This window comes from Sinocyclocheilus rhinocerous, unplaced genomic scaffold, assembly GCF_001515625.1.
Source record: "Sinocyclocheilus rhinocerous isolate Xijiao unplaced genomic scaffold, SAMN03320098_v1.1 scaffold45, whole genome shotgun sequence".
NCBI lineage: Eukaryota > Metazoa > Chordata > Actinopteri > Cypriniformes > Cyprinidae > Sinocyclocheilus > Sinocyclocheilus rhinocerous.
Genome location: NW_015632734.1, coordinates 796,236 through 811,303, shown reverse-complemented (window position 1 = coordinate 811,303; position 15,068 = coordinate 796,236). Strand labels below are relative to the sequence as shown.

Here is a 15,068-nt window from a genome sequence, read left to right as displayed (position 1 = left end):
GAGTGACGCAGCGGAGCGGGAGAGAAACAGCGACACCCAGCGGACGCTACACAAATCACCCTAAACCCCAATGGTACTGAATCCTGCACACCATGCATTAAATAGGGTGTGATTTAAGAAATAATATTTTATAATTTAATAAATAAATAACATTTAAAACTTTTAAAATTTAAAAATTAAAATTTGTTTTTAAATTATATTTTAAAAATTACACATAAAATATTAATCATATAAGAATTATAAACGTATTCAGTTGAACACAATTAAAATAAACCCTATTTTTTAAATACGCATTCACAGTCATTATAGTGATTTATTATAACATATTATCATATATTAAAATCAATTTGAAAATGTGTACATAATCAAAATGTATACATTTTATAATATGTGACCCTGGACCACAAAACTAGTCATAAGGGTGCGTGCGGTTTTTGAAATTGTGCATCATCATGAATAAATAGCTTTCCATCGATGTATGGTTTGTTAGGATAGGACAATATTTGGCTGAGATACAACTATTTGAAAATCTGGAATCTGAGGGTGCAAAAAAATCTAAATATTGAGAAAATCATCTTTAAAGTTGTCCAAATGAAGTTCTTGGCAATGCATATTACTAATCAAAAATTACGTTTTGATATATTTACGGTAGGAAATTCACTAAATATCTTCATGGAACATAATCTTTACTTAATATCCTAATGATTTTTGGCATAAAATAAAAATCGATAATTTTGACCCATACAATGTATTGTTGGCTATTGCTACAAATATACCCCAGCGACTTAAGACTGGTTTTGTGCTCCAGGGTCACATATAATAATATAATATAATATATATTCTGAGCATGTGATAACAGTTTTTGGGACCTGCTTACTAAAGAAAATTTGTTCTTAAGCTGTAAACTATATGAAATCAACTGAGACAAATTGAAAAGGACAATACTTAATTACGAATGAGTGAAAAAAAAGACATTGACATGTCTGTAACGTGTCATCTTACCACAGTTTTATTCACACAAGACACACAGAGGTATAAAGTTTGCAGACAAGCCAACAACAGGCTTTTGAAATGTGCTCATAATTTCTCATTTCACCATTTAGGGTTTGTTTCTTCTTCTTCTTCATGATGATATAAATATCTTGATAAAATTTACATCCAGTCCAAAACTTCCATAAATCATAATCTTAAAAAACAAGTAGAAATGAAATTTGAAATGCTTTGAGATGATTGATAAACACTATCATTCAAAAGTTTGGAGTTGGTAATACTTTTTTATGTTTTTGAAAGAAGTTTCTTATGCTTACCAAGGCTGCATTTATTTATTTATTCATTCACACGATCCTTCTATTATTATAATAAATTAATAAATTAAAAATAATATATATATATTAGTGCTGTCAAACGATTAATCGCGATTAATCGCATCCAAAATAAAAGTGTTTGTTTGCATAACATATGTGTGTGTGTTCTGTGTATATTTATTATGCTTATATAAATACAAACACATACAGCGTATATTTTGAAAATATTTACATGTATATATTTATATTTATATAATTTACATCATATATAAACATATTTAATATATAAATTTAACATATTTTTCTTAAATATATACATGCATGTGTGTGTATTTATATATACATAATAAATATACACAGCACACACACATTTATTATGTAAACAAAAACTTTTATTTTGGATGCGATTAATCGCGATTAATCGTTTGATAGCACTAATATATATTTGTGTGTGGGTGTGTTTTAGTTTGTTTTTTGTGGAGACTGTGATATATTTTTAGGATTATTTGATGAATACAAAGTTCAAAAGAACAGCATTTATTTGAAATCTTTTGTAACATTATAAATGTCTTCACTGTCACTTTTCATCAATTTAATGCATCCTTGCTGAGTATTAATTTCTTTAAAAAAAAACAAAAAAAAAACATAATAACCCCAAATTTTTAAACTGTATTTTTAAGGTCAGCAAACTCAGAATGTCCTTCAAATGATGAAAAAAGAGTCTCCAAAAGCTCCCACAGGACAAACTCTTTGAAACTCCAAAACACCATTTAAAGTGTCCAACTGTTCCAAACACAATCTGAAAGCAAGGGGAACATCTGATCCGTGGCAGAATATAAGAAAGGTCACAAACAGAGCTCTGAACGTCCACAGCCGTACACTGAAATGAAGCCACGCTTTCACACAAGCAGCCAAAGAAAGGGAAAGCCCTTGTGTGTGCATACGCTGCAGCGGAGGAAGGCTTCTGTTCATGTGCAGCTCTAGCTTATTGACTGGCAGAGGTGAAGCAGCACTGAGGGCCGAGGATCAGGTCCGGCGCGGCTCCAGTCTGTGGGACAGCTGGGACAGGGTACGCTGGTTGTCAATCACGCTAATGTGACGCATGTAGCTCCGCACATCCTGATGGCTTTTACCAGTCGCCTGCGGTGCTTCTTGATCTGCAGGTGTGAAAGCGAGAGAAACGCTGAATCAGATGAACTCAAACATGAGTCTGATGTGAAGTTTATGTTGGTGTCTTACTGAATGGCTGACTCCGGCAGTATCTCATGATTCTGACTGTGTTTGCGATCATTCTCTGGAAAGCACACAAGACATATTAAACAAGTCCCATTTAAAACGATCTCAGGGATGGTGAGATAGGTCCCTTGCAAACTCACCATCTTCTCAAAGTTCACCAATCTGTCAGTAAACGTCTTGTTACCCTCGTGCGTGAAAGTCATGTCTGAAAGCGCAGAAGTGGACGTTTAAGCAATGCTAAAACCTGCATCTTTTTGTGTCATGAAACAGTTCTTCACAACATTTTGTGGCTTCCATTAAATGAGAATTTTGACTCTTGACTTCATCAGATTATTGCAGTTACTGTAACTTGCTATTAGTTTCTCCTTGCTTTGATTGTGCACATACTGCATGAATTATGTGTGAATAAATATCCAAATGTACAGAATAGTAAAATGTATGAGTTGTATTTCATTTATTGTGGCTAATTTTGTTGTATACTTAATATAGCATTTTTAATAACGTAATTATTGTTATGTTGAGGATTAATCATTATTATTGTCTTAAATTGACATATGCATATAAATAGATGCATTATTTATTATATATAATATTTTATTATATATCAGAATATTATTTACAAATATTTTTTTGAATAATTATTCAAATGAACCTTACAAAATAAGTTACATTTTAAATTATTTAAAAAAATATATTTAAAACATATATACAATCATTATAGTATTATTTGATTTATTAAATACATTTACATTTTGACCAAAACTGAAATGTAACCATTAATTAATAAAACATGTTTTTATTAATGAATTCATTTATGAATTAAACTGAATTAAAATGTGGACAATGCTACTAATAAGACCATATAGATGTGTTACAATCAGTGTTGGGGAAAGTTACTTTTAAAAGTAATGCATTACAATATTGCGTTACTCCATAAAAAAAGTAACTAATTACGTTACTTAGTTACTCAGCTGAAATTGCAATCAGCAGTGTTTGAAAGGCACAAGGCTGAAATCTATTCTGTTTTGAATGTGTGGTTCACAGTTTTGACAGCAGTGTGTTAGCATTTGAACAAAGTGCTGTAAATCCACAGTGTTGTGCAGGTTGTGGTTAAAGTCATGGGATAAGTGTGTAGAGTTTTGAAAACTGTGTTCAAGCAATGAAAAACGAACTAGAGTTTGGTCCACATGAACTGCTGCTGTGCAGACTGTAGTTAGAGTTTTGCACATGTAGCTCCAGTTGTGCCCACTGTCATTTAGCAATCGAAAAAAACTGTAATATTATTCAAAAATATGGAAAATGCTACTAATAAAGCAGCATTTGACCGGTGTGTGTGTGTGTGTGATTTCAGAGCAGCGCTCACCTTTAATTAACAAAGGCATAAAGGGAATGATAGGTGGCTCTAACTTGGCCACTGTAAGTCGATACGCTCTGTGATTTCTGGAGGGATCCTGCAATGAGAAAGACAATAGATCTCTGAAATCCTCTTTTCATGTTAGGTGACATGTTTAGGTCACTAGCAGTTGAACTACCATGCTGAACTCACCATCAGGTTTTCAAACTCTCCATAAAACTTCTTGAACTTGCTGGGCAGTTTCTGTGAAAAAGCATATCAGAGAATCAGTGTTAAACATGGAACTAAGCAGTCAGTCATGACAGTATCTGTTTTCTGTCTTTGTGTGTGTGTATAATATATAATATCTCAGTCACAAGTTCAAGCAAGGTGTGTTGAATACTCACCTCCCATGTGTGACTGAGTCGACAGACCGCAGGGTTTCCCAGGCCCATGATAATGGCAAAGAATGAGTTCAAATTCTTAAACTCTTTACAGCTTAAAAAGAGCAAAAACACACACATAATTTAGAGAAGAGCAGTCTAGACAGCATAGACTGTGACACACAACTACACCATTAATGAAAATGAGACACCTGAGTATGTTGCTTTATAACACATTTAAGTACACTTTAAAAAATGCACTTTGTAATAATTTTAAATGAAAAGATTTACTTTAAAGTCCATTTTAAATCATTATGTTTTAATAATCTTTTGTCATTTATTACAGTAGTACGCTTATTTTGATATGTTGACTAACATACTAAAACACATGTGAAGTACTTGATTATAATTTGTAGTTTGTTATTCAATATTACATTTAAAGCTAATATATTATAAATGTACTAAATAGCAACTTCAAATGTGTAAATGTGTAATTACAAATACATTTCAATATAGTTTACCGTAAATGCTTGTGTGTGTACATCCAGTAGTACACTTTAACCATTTCAAAGACAATAGAGCTAATTATAAAAATACATATAAAGACGTATTTAAGTCCTACTTAAGTGGGTCAAAAAACACTCTTACTGCATTTAATTTGAATTTAAACAAATAATACATTTTGGTAACACTTTATTTTAAGGTGTCCTTGTTACACATGCTACATGTACGCACTATTATAATAACAATTAATTATGCATAATTACATGCAAGTAACCCTAAGCCAAACCCTAATCCTAACCATATATAAAGTACACAAGTCAATTGATATTACTCAGTACTTAAATGTATAATTACACTGTAACAAGGACACCTTAAAATAAAGTGTAACCTACATTTGCATTTAATTGTAATTAAATGCAATTAAGCATCCAGAAACATTACATTCAGTTTGCACTCACAGTAAGTATATTCTTTTAGAGTATTATTTCTATAATAAGCACAAGTATGCTAAAGTGTAAATTTTTTCACAAGGGACAAGATGTGTACATATATATTATTAACGCTCCTCTGAACAAAATGACTCATCACACACACACACACACACACACACACACACACACACACGTCACATGTTTATGAGTGAAGACTCACTGCGCGGCGATCTTGATAAACTTCTTGAGCAGTTGGACGCGTTTGCTGAGCGTGAGACACAAACAAACCTCTGTGACCACCCACAGCTGAACCTCATTAAAGCGCCGCAGGAACAGATCCAGATTAGCCGTGGTCTTCTTGAAGTGCTGACGGCCAAACGTGTGGTAGATCAGCTCATGCTAAAACACAAATACACAGACAATTACTAGAACTCCACTGGAAATGGTGATTAATACAATGCAATATAAATGTAGACACATAATAATAAAGATTATTTTAGAACTCTTGAGAAAAAGAAGACTGTAGCATACTTTTAAAAGAGCACTTGTTGCAAAAATAATATATTTAAGTGTGATTTGAATTGAATATTTTCAGACAATTAAAACTGAGTGAAACAGCAATTAAATGAAAATGCACTATATGTATAGATAATATATTGCAATGAAATGAAATCATATTATAGTTTAGTTTATATTAAATGCAATCAGCCGAAATTTTGAACTGAAGAAACAAAGTCACCTACATCTTGGATGCCCCGGGGGTAAGCAGATAAACATCAAATTTTCATTTTTGGGTGAACTATCCCTTTAAGTAGGACTTTTTTAAATGTCATTTCAAAATCACTTCTATTATCTTATATGAAATATGGTTAAAGTACTGCTGAATGCTCTGCCAAACATTTATGGTAAACTAAAATATACTATATTGTCACTTTTATTGAAACTTGTATGTCATGTATATTTAAATATATCTGTATTTACACATTTGTAATGATGAAGTTGCAATTTAGTACATTAATTACTTTAAATGTAATACTGAATAACACACTACAGTTCAAATTAAAAGCATAATGATTTAAAATGTGTTTAAAGGCAAAACGTTTAATTTTGAGATTATTACAAGGTGCACTTTTTATATTTTAATACAAATTGTACTTACTGTAAGTGCGTTAAGAAACAATCTTGGAAGTGTACTCTCTTGAAAGAACACTTTTATTTTATTAATATTATATGATCTGCAAGTACAGTTTTTAGAGATTTGATTTGGATATTTTAAGCACACTACAAGTGCACATTCAGTAAAATAAGGCACATTTATTTTTCACAAGGGTATATGCTGTTGTGCTCATAAGTTTATATACCCCTTGCAGAATATGCAAATATGTTAATAAGTTTAACAAAATAAGAGAGCTCATGAAAATTGCATGTTATTTTTATTTAGTACTGTGCTGAATAAGCTATTTCACATAATAGATGTTTATATATACTCCACAAGAAAAAAATAATAACTGAATTTATAAACATGACCCCATTCAAAAGTTTACATACCCTTGAATATTAATACTGTGTGTCGTTTCCTGGATGATCCATGACTGTTTTTCTGTTTTGTGATAGTTGTTCATGAGTCCTGCGTTGTTCCTGAGCAGTTCAACTGCCTGCTGTTCTTCAGAAAAATCCCCCAGCTCCTGCACATTCTTCGGTTTTCCAGCATCTTCTGCATATTTGAACCCTTTCCAACAGTGACTGTATGATTTTGAGATCCATTTTTCACACTGAGGACAACTGAGGGACTCATATGCAAGTATTACAGAAGATTCAAACGCTCACTGATGCTCCAGAAGCAAAAACCATGCATTAAGAGCCGGGGGCGAAAACTTTTGAACAGAATGGAGATGTGTAAATTTTTTTTATTTTGCCTAAATATAATATTTTTTTCATTTAATTATATATATTTTAAATATATTTTGGTCAGCAGCTAAAACAATACAAATTGTGCTTGTGTCTAAATATATATGGACCTAACTGTACATAATATAAATTATATGAATATAAATATATGTAAAAACATGTAAATATTTTCTAAATATATACTGTATGGATGTGTATTTAGATATACATAATAAATATACACAGTACATAGATATACATTATGTAAACAAAAACTTTTACAGTTTTTCTCATTCACTTTGGTGTATTTCTCGATTCATCCTTAATATTTGAAAAGAAGTATGTGCATTTCTCAAAACAATTCGTACAAACAGCACCACACAATGGATTACCTGCAAAAGCCTGTAACTTACTCAAAATCTTTAGTTCATCTCTCAAAAGTAAGTATTAATGTAAGTAACTTTTCACACTGAGGACAACTGAGGGACTCATATGCAACTATTACAGAAGATTCAAACGCTCACTGATGCTCCAGAAGGAAAAACCATGCATTAAGAGCCGGGGGGTGAAAACTTTTGAACAGAATGGAGATGTGTACATTTTTTTTATTTTGCCTAAATATAATATTTTTTTCATTTAGTACTGCCCTTCAGAGGCTACAGAAAATAGTTACATGTTTCTCAGAAGACAAAACAAGTTAAATTTACCCTGATCTTCAAATTCAAAAAGTTTTCACCCCCGGCTCTTAATGCATGGTTTTTCCTTCTGGAGCATCAGTGAGCGTTTGAATCTTCTGTAATAGTTTCATATGAGTCCCTCAGTTGTCCTCAGTGTGAAAAGATTGATCTCAAAATCATACAGTCACTGCTGGAAAGGGTTCAAATATGCAGAAGATGCTGGAAAACCAAAGAATGTGCAGGAGCTGGGGGATTTTTCTGAAGAACAGCAGGCAGTTGAACTGCTCAGGACCAACAAGGGACTCATGAACAACTATCACAAAACAGAAAAACAGTCGTGGATCATCCAGGAAACGACACACAGTATTAAGATTCAAGGGTATGTAAACTTTTGAATGGGGTCATTTTTATAAATTCAGTTATTATTTTTTCTGGTGGAGTATATATAAACATCTGTTATGTGAAATAGCTTATTCAGCACAGTACTAAATAAAAAATAACATGCAATTTTCATGAGCTCTCTTATTTTGTTAAAATTATTAACATATTTGCATATTCTGCAAGGGGTATGTAAACGTATGAGCACAACTGTATGTGCATTGATCAATGTTTATATGTAAAACAATGAAAATTTGAAATTAAATTTGTTCATCATATAAAGATATTATGTCTTTTCAGACTTGGATTAAACTGCTTTATTCATCTGGATTACTTTTACATGTTTTCATGAACTTTTTGAAATGTCAACATTTTGGTTGCATGGACATTTATTAGAGGGACAAAATCTTTTCAGGTTTCATTCAAAATATCTTCATTTGTGTTTTGAAGATGAGCCAAAGTGAGTTTGAAATGACATGAGGATGCATAAACAATGACAGGATTTTCATTTTTGGGTGAACTAGCCCTTTAAGTGAGAGTAATTTTAAAACCAAAGTGTTTGTACCTCGTGTACACAGTCGAAGAGCTCCCAGTCGTAGAGAGTCATCTGATGAGCCAGATCTTTCGAGCTCATGAGCTCAAACGTGGACATGGAGCCTGCAGACGGCCCTTCCTGCTCCGGCAGCGGAGTCTGCATGAACGAGTCGATCGATTCATCAGTTAATCAGCCAGTCAGTAAGCTAATGTATGTTTGATCCTGCGTGTTTACAGCCGATGTGTGTTATAAATGCAGTCTCCGGGGGCTCTTACACACCAAAGAGTCGATCTGGTCCCTCGGGCAGACAAACAGACGACCATTAATGCTCAGTGATGAGAAGATGGACACATCTGCTGGCTTTAGAAGCTCTTTATCTGAAAAACACAAACACACAGCCATCAGTCATTCTGCTTTTAAAGATGTCAGTAATCAGCTGCTTCTCAAATGACTAAACCATGAAGTTACTTATTAAAAATAACTATGCTAAGTATTTTTGCAATATTTACATGTCAAAAAGCAAATAACAAGTTAAAAGGAATAGTTCACCCAAAAGTGAAAATTTGCTGAAAATTTACGCCATCTAAGATGCAGATGAGTTTGTTTCTTCATGGGAACAGATTTGTAGAAATGTAGCATTGCATCACTTGTTCACCAATGGATGCTCTGCAGTGAATGGGTGCCGTCAGAATGAGAGTCCAAACAGCTGATAAAAACATCACAATAATCCACACCACTCCAGTCCATCAGTTAACATCTTGTAAAACGAAAAGCTGCTTGTTTGTAAGAAACAAATTTGTTATTCAAACTGATACTTTAAAATACGAATCCAGTATTTATAATATTGCTTTCTCCTGTGAAAAAGTTGTCTCATCTGAATCAGGAGAGAAATATGCACAGATCAAGCACAGTTTACAAAGCAAACAGTCCAAAACAAATAAGTCTGTTTATTTTAATGTGAGGGGAAACAGGGGGTGGACATTTTCACTGGAGGAAGTGTTAATATAGATTATGGATGGGTATTTCGGACAGAAGTGACAGTTTAAAGTTAAAACGTCTTGGTGATGGATTTGTTTCTTACAAACAAGCAGCTTTTTGTTTTACAAGACATTAACTGATGTACTGGAGTGGTGTGGATTACTTGTGATGTTTTTATCAGCTGTTTGGACTCTCATTCTGACGGCACCCATTCACTGCAGAGCATCCATTGCTGAGCAAGTGATGGAATGCTACATTTCTCCAAATCTGATGAAGAAACACACTCATCTACATCTTGGATGCTGTAAGGATGAATGCATTTTCCCAAAAAAATGATTTGGGTGAACTAGTCATTTAGAAATATCTTGTTAGCGAGTTCTGCACAAGCTCCACTTACATATTCTTCCGAAAATTCACAAATCTAGTATAGTATGTACTATTGGTTTATGAGACCTAATGTGTGCAGTTTACGAAAGAACCAAAACTGAGATATCCAACCAATAGCCTCTTACATAAGCTTTTATTGAATGTTGTTGCTGAAAATCCCACAAAGTGTCACAGTTTTACCTTCTTTTTAAACAGCAAACCCTTTTAAAAAAGGATTGCACTTAATTGTATTTAATGTGCACTTCAGATCTTAAAAGTATATTTTTAAAATCCGTACTTGCAGATAATATAAATGTAATGAAATAAAAGGACATTTACATGCAGTTAAGTGTAGTTTAATATTTATTTAAATTTTAATGTACCAAATCACAACTTCATCATTACAAATGTGTAATTGCAAATATATTTGAAATACATGACATGTACGTTTCAGTAGAAATTCCATTAAACTACATTTTGGTTTTAGTGTTTTAGCATTTTTACAATTGTAGTATACTTAAACTAGACAACAGAATTGCATATAAAAATGCATATAAAAATGTAATAAAGTCTCACTTAAATTGGTTCGAAAATGTAAAGTTTAGCTAAATGCATTTAATATAATTTTAAACTACAATACATTTTCATTTAATTACAATTAGCATGCAATTAAGTGCCCCAAAAAATTACATTCCCTTCGCACTTAAGTAATTTTTCATAATTAAGTAATTTTTGCTTAATAAGTACTCTTTTTTTTAAAGTATATGCTAAAGTGTTCTTCCTTTTCACAAGGGTAACTATTGATGTAGCATTTCAGAACTTAACAAACTTATTTTTGTCAAATGTTTTGCTTGAAAATCTTGTTTGTGCTATTGTGAATGCTTCACTGTATCTAAAGCACTGGGTCACAGTGTAGCAGACGTTACTGGCAGTGAGTATGAAGCGTCTGTCTCAGAGAGTAGCAGCACTGGGATGCAGAATGTGAAATGCTACAGCTGTGTGTGTGTGTGTGTTCACCTCCGGCTGAGTTGAGGTGGATGAGCAGAAGATCATCTCCTGACCCCAGCTTATCGGTAACAGCGGCGATGACCTCTCTGACAGACGCAGCGACAGGCACTCGGATAGTGGAGTACGTATGATCACTGCAGTACACCTTAAAGAGGACTTCAACACAACACACACGCATTTGAAAAGAACATTAACATTAAACATTGATAATCAATTGTTTTTAATCACAAAACATTATTACCTTCAATTAAAGATACACATGTCATTGATTCACATCTATTCTTTGTCCTAAAATCTTGACCTCTTTTGAACCTTCTTTTTGTGACTCTTCCCGTCTATTTTTGGTTGATTATTTCACTTTTGACTCTTCTGTTCTATGACAGATCTCTCTCTAATTGTTGATCCCACTCAAAATAAATAGAAATGACATTTTCTTGCCATGTTGCCCTGGGACAAAGGTTACAGCTAAACCCTTACGATGTTTTATTTACAAAAAAAGTAAATAAATAAAATCCCCTTTGTATTCAAGTAAAGTTCCATAACCACTCATTAAATATAATAATATAATGATTATAATATATAATGATAAACTGTAAGGAATAATGTACAGAAAGACACTTTGTCCTGTTGCCATTCATTTTACATGAACATTTATGCATTTGGCAGATGCTTTTAACCAAAAGCGACCAATACTGCATTCAAGGGTGTTCTTCCTTTTCACAAGGGTAACTATTGATGTAGCATTTCAGAACTTAACAAACTTATTTTTGTCAAATGTTTTGCTTGAAAATCTTGTTTGTGCTATTGTGAATGCTTCACTGTATCTAAAGCACTGGGTCACACTGTAGCAGACGTTACTGGCAGTGAGTATGAAGCGTCTGTCTCAGAGAGTAGCAGCACTGGGATGCAGAATGTGAAATGCTACAGCAAAGAGCTCATATGGTCAGCCAGAGGTCAAAGAGATAAGAATCACGCTGCAAACATGGAATTAATCACCCTGCAATTAATCAAACACTAATGAAAACAGAGGAAATGGCAGTCAATATGGTGATAAGAATGGAAAAATAGCTTGTGTGTGTGTGTGTGTGTGTGCGCGTCTGTCTGTCTGTCTATCTATCTATCTAGCTATCTATCTATCACATCTGTGAAATTAACCACAGGAGAGAATAGTGTTCTGTCAGTCACAACAGAGAGCAGATGCAGACTCACTCTCGTCTGTGCTTTTGATCGGCTGTTTCTTCTGCAGTCTGTCGTTCCCTGTGCTGAACTGACGCAGCAGGACTTTGTGCTGAAATGAGGGAGAAGGACTATCACATGACACTTATTCAGCACTGAAGAGAATACTACAGAAACTCTGCTTGTTTTTATTTCCCCCTCACCTTTTTCTGAGAGGGCCGGCCATCATCACAGCTGTGAATAAATCTTATGAGTGTTACGATTATGAGCAAGTAAAAGGGTTCTCTGAACATTATCAATCTGGTAGAAAAAAACAGCTGTATTACAGTATATATGCACATTTCTGAGACCTCTACATTATCAACATGATCACAGTTTTTATGAAAAGCCTGTTGTACATAATCTGCTACATGCCTTCCTTCATCTGATTTTAGAAGGTAAAAGACGAAAGATGAAAACTTACTGGACTGAAGCAACTTATGTTTACTTGGTTATCCATACATGATTACTTATAAAAATCAAGTTAAATTGTTAAAGATACATCAGGCTTTTGAGGATCATGTAATTACTCATCATCCCTCGGGAGAAGGACTATCACATGACACTTATTCAGCACTGAAGAGAATACTACAGAAACTCTGCTTGTTTTTATTTCCCCCTCACCTTTTTCTGAGAGGGCCGGCCATCATCACAGCTGTGAATAAATCTTATGAGTGTTACGATTATGAGCAAGTAAAAGGGTTCTCTGAACATTATCAATCTGGTAGAAAAAAACAGCTGTATTACAGTATATATGCACATTTCTGAGACCTCTACATTATCAACATGATCACAGTTTTTATGAAAAGCCTGTTGTACATAATCTGCTACATGCCTTCCTTCATCTGATTTTAGAAGGTAAAAGACGAAAGATGAAAACTTACTGGACTGAAGCAACTTATGTTTACTTGGTTATCCATACATGATTACTTATAAAAATCAAGTTAAATTGTGAGTATCAAATAAGATACATCAGGCTTTTGAGGATCATGTAATTACTCATCATCCCTCAATCATCATTGTATTGCTTAACATGATATGTTTTGCACACACAATAAAAACTACAGAGCTTTGACGATAAAACTAACTTGTCTGCGGTTTGTCTGCGGTATCAGTTGCTATTGTCATGTTGCTCAAAATGTATTATATAGTTCTCTGTGCAATAGTCTTACCCCTCAAAACATCTAGGCATTAGTTCATCGTATACGTCATTAAATGCAAAATGGTTGATCTAGTTGTCATAAACTGTCAAGCATATTTTCTACACATTTCTAATAGACTTTTTGTAAATTCGCCATGAATTGTGCAGGGGAATCTTGACTTTCATGAAGAGAATGTGGATCAACCAATGATAAACCAGTTCTCTGAAATTCCTCATACAGAGCTGCATGCAAAAGCAAAGTTCTGTCTAAGGGGTGTTTCCTGTGTTTGCCTTTCTAATTTTGTATTTTCGCATTTGTGCCTATATTTCGTTTTCTATATCACAACAACGTTGTACTAGTTTGTTTTGTTGTTGTTTTTGTCAGACCGCTAGTAAAAGTGAAACTGTGAATCCTATCCTGTCTCTTTCAATGAATACCCCACATACAGTAATGCGTGAATTTGTTCTTTTGAAATGGATATATGGCATATAAGAAGTGCAGCCTTATGCATTTCAATACAGCTATTCAATACAAACTGTTGCCATAGTTTTTAGTATCAGGTAATACTAACAGAGTGCACTGTTATATTGACAACATGACTAAGCATTTTGACTATCTTGCTTGTGAACAATGGCACGAGGACTTTTCATTCTGATGCCACTGATATGTTCATTGACATTAATACTTACTTTTGAGAAATGAACTAAAGATTTTGAGTAAGTTACAGGCTTTTGCAGGTAATCCATTGTGTGGTGCTGTTTGTACGAATTGTTTTGAGAAATGCACATACTTCTTTGCAAATATTAAGGATCGATCGAGAAATGCACCAAAGTGAATGAGAAAAACTGTAAAAGTTTTTGTTTGCATAATGTATATCTATGTACTGTGTATATTTATTATGTATATCTAAATACACATCCATACAGTATATATTTTGAAAATATTTACATATATTTATATTCATATAATTTATATTATGTACAGTTATGTCCATATATGTTTAGACACGGGCACAATTTGTATTGTTTTAGCTGCTGACCAAAACATATTCAAGTTATATACAGTTCTATAATGAATATGGGCTTAACGTGCACACTCTGCGCTTTAATTTGAGGATATTCTCATCGCAATTAGAGGAAAGGTTAAGGAATTACAGCTCTTTAATATGTACCGCCCCCTTTTTCCACAATAAGGGACCATATTGGACAACTGACTCAAAAGCTGTTTCATGGACAGATGTGGGCTATTCCTTCATTATTTCTACATCAATTAAGCAGGTAAAAGTTCTGTAGGTGATTCTAAGTGTGCCATTTGCATTCGGAAGCTGATCATGCAGTCAAAGCATCTCTTCATACAGTACAAGTGAAACAGACAATTGTTAGGCTTCACAATCAAAACAGATCCATCAGAGAGATAGCAGGAACATTAGGAGCGGCCAAATCAACAGTTGGTACGTTCTGAGAAAAAAAGACCGCACTGGACGTCCACAGAGGAAACAGTGGTGGACGATCAGAGAATCCTCTCCGTGGTAAAGAAAAGCCCTTTCACAACATCCAGCCAAGAGAAGAACACTCTCCAGGAGGCAGACGAGTCTCTGTCAACGTCTACAATCAAGAGAAGACTTCACCAGAGCAAATACAGAGGCCTCACCACAAGCTGCAAACAAGGCCAGATTAGACTTTGCCAAAAAA

At 33.8% G+C, this 15,068-nt stretch overlaps 1 protein-coding gene across 3 annotated transcripts in view; it reads right to left on the bottom strand.

Moving 5' to 3' along the window:
* Positions 1–1,969: 1,969 nt before the first annotated feature.
* Positions 1,970–15,068, bottom strand: part of LOC107742951 (rap guanine nucleotide exchange factor 4-like) — a 60,596-nt gene continuing 47,497 nt past the window's right edge. For all 3 annotated transcript variants that reach the window (XM_016556035.1, XM_016556037.1, XM_016556036.1), the window contains 12 exons: positions 12,860–12,890; positions 12,230–12,308; positions 11,030–11,176; positions 8,948–9,045; positions 8,699–8,824; positions 5,412–5,590; positions 4,281–4,371; positions 4,087–4,137; positions 3,904–3,991; positions 2,681–2,745; positions 2,544–2,598; positions 1,970–2,461 (listed from right to left, as the gene is read on the bottom strand). In XM_016556035.1, the coding sequence (XP_016411521.1) occupies positions 2,331–2,461; positions 2,544–2,598; positions 2,681–2,745; positions 3,904–3,991; positions 4,087–4,137; positions 4,281–4,371; positions 5,412–5,590; positions 8,699–8,824; positions 8,948–9,045; positions 11,030–11,176; positions 12,230–12,308; positions 12,860–12,890 (1,141 nt within the window). In that variant the 3' untranslated portion in view covers positions 1,970–2,330. The remainder of the gene's footprint in view (positions 2,462–2,543; positions 2,599–2,680; positions 2,746–3,903; positions 3,992–4,086; positions 4,138–4,280; positions 4,372–5,411; positions 5,591–8,698; positions 8,825–8,947; positions 9,046–11,029; positions 11,177–12,229; positions 12,309–12,859; positions 12,891–15,068) is intronic.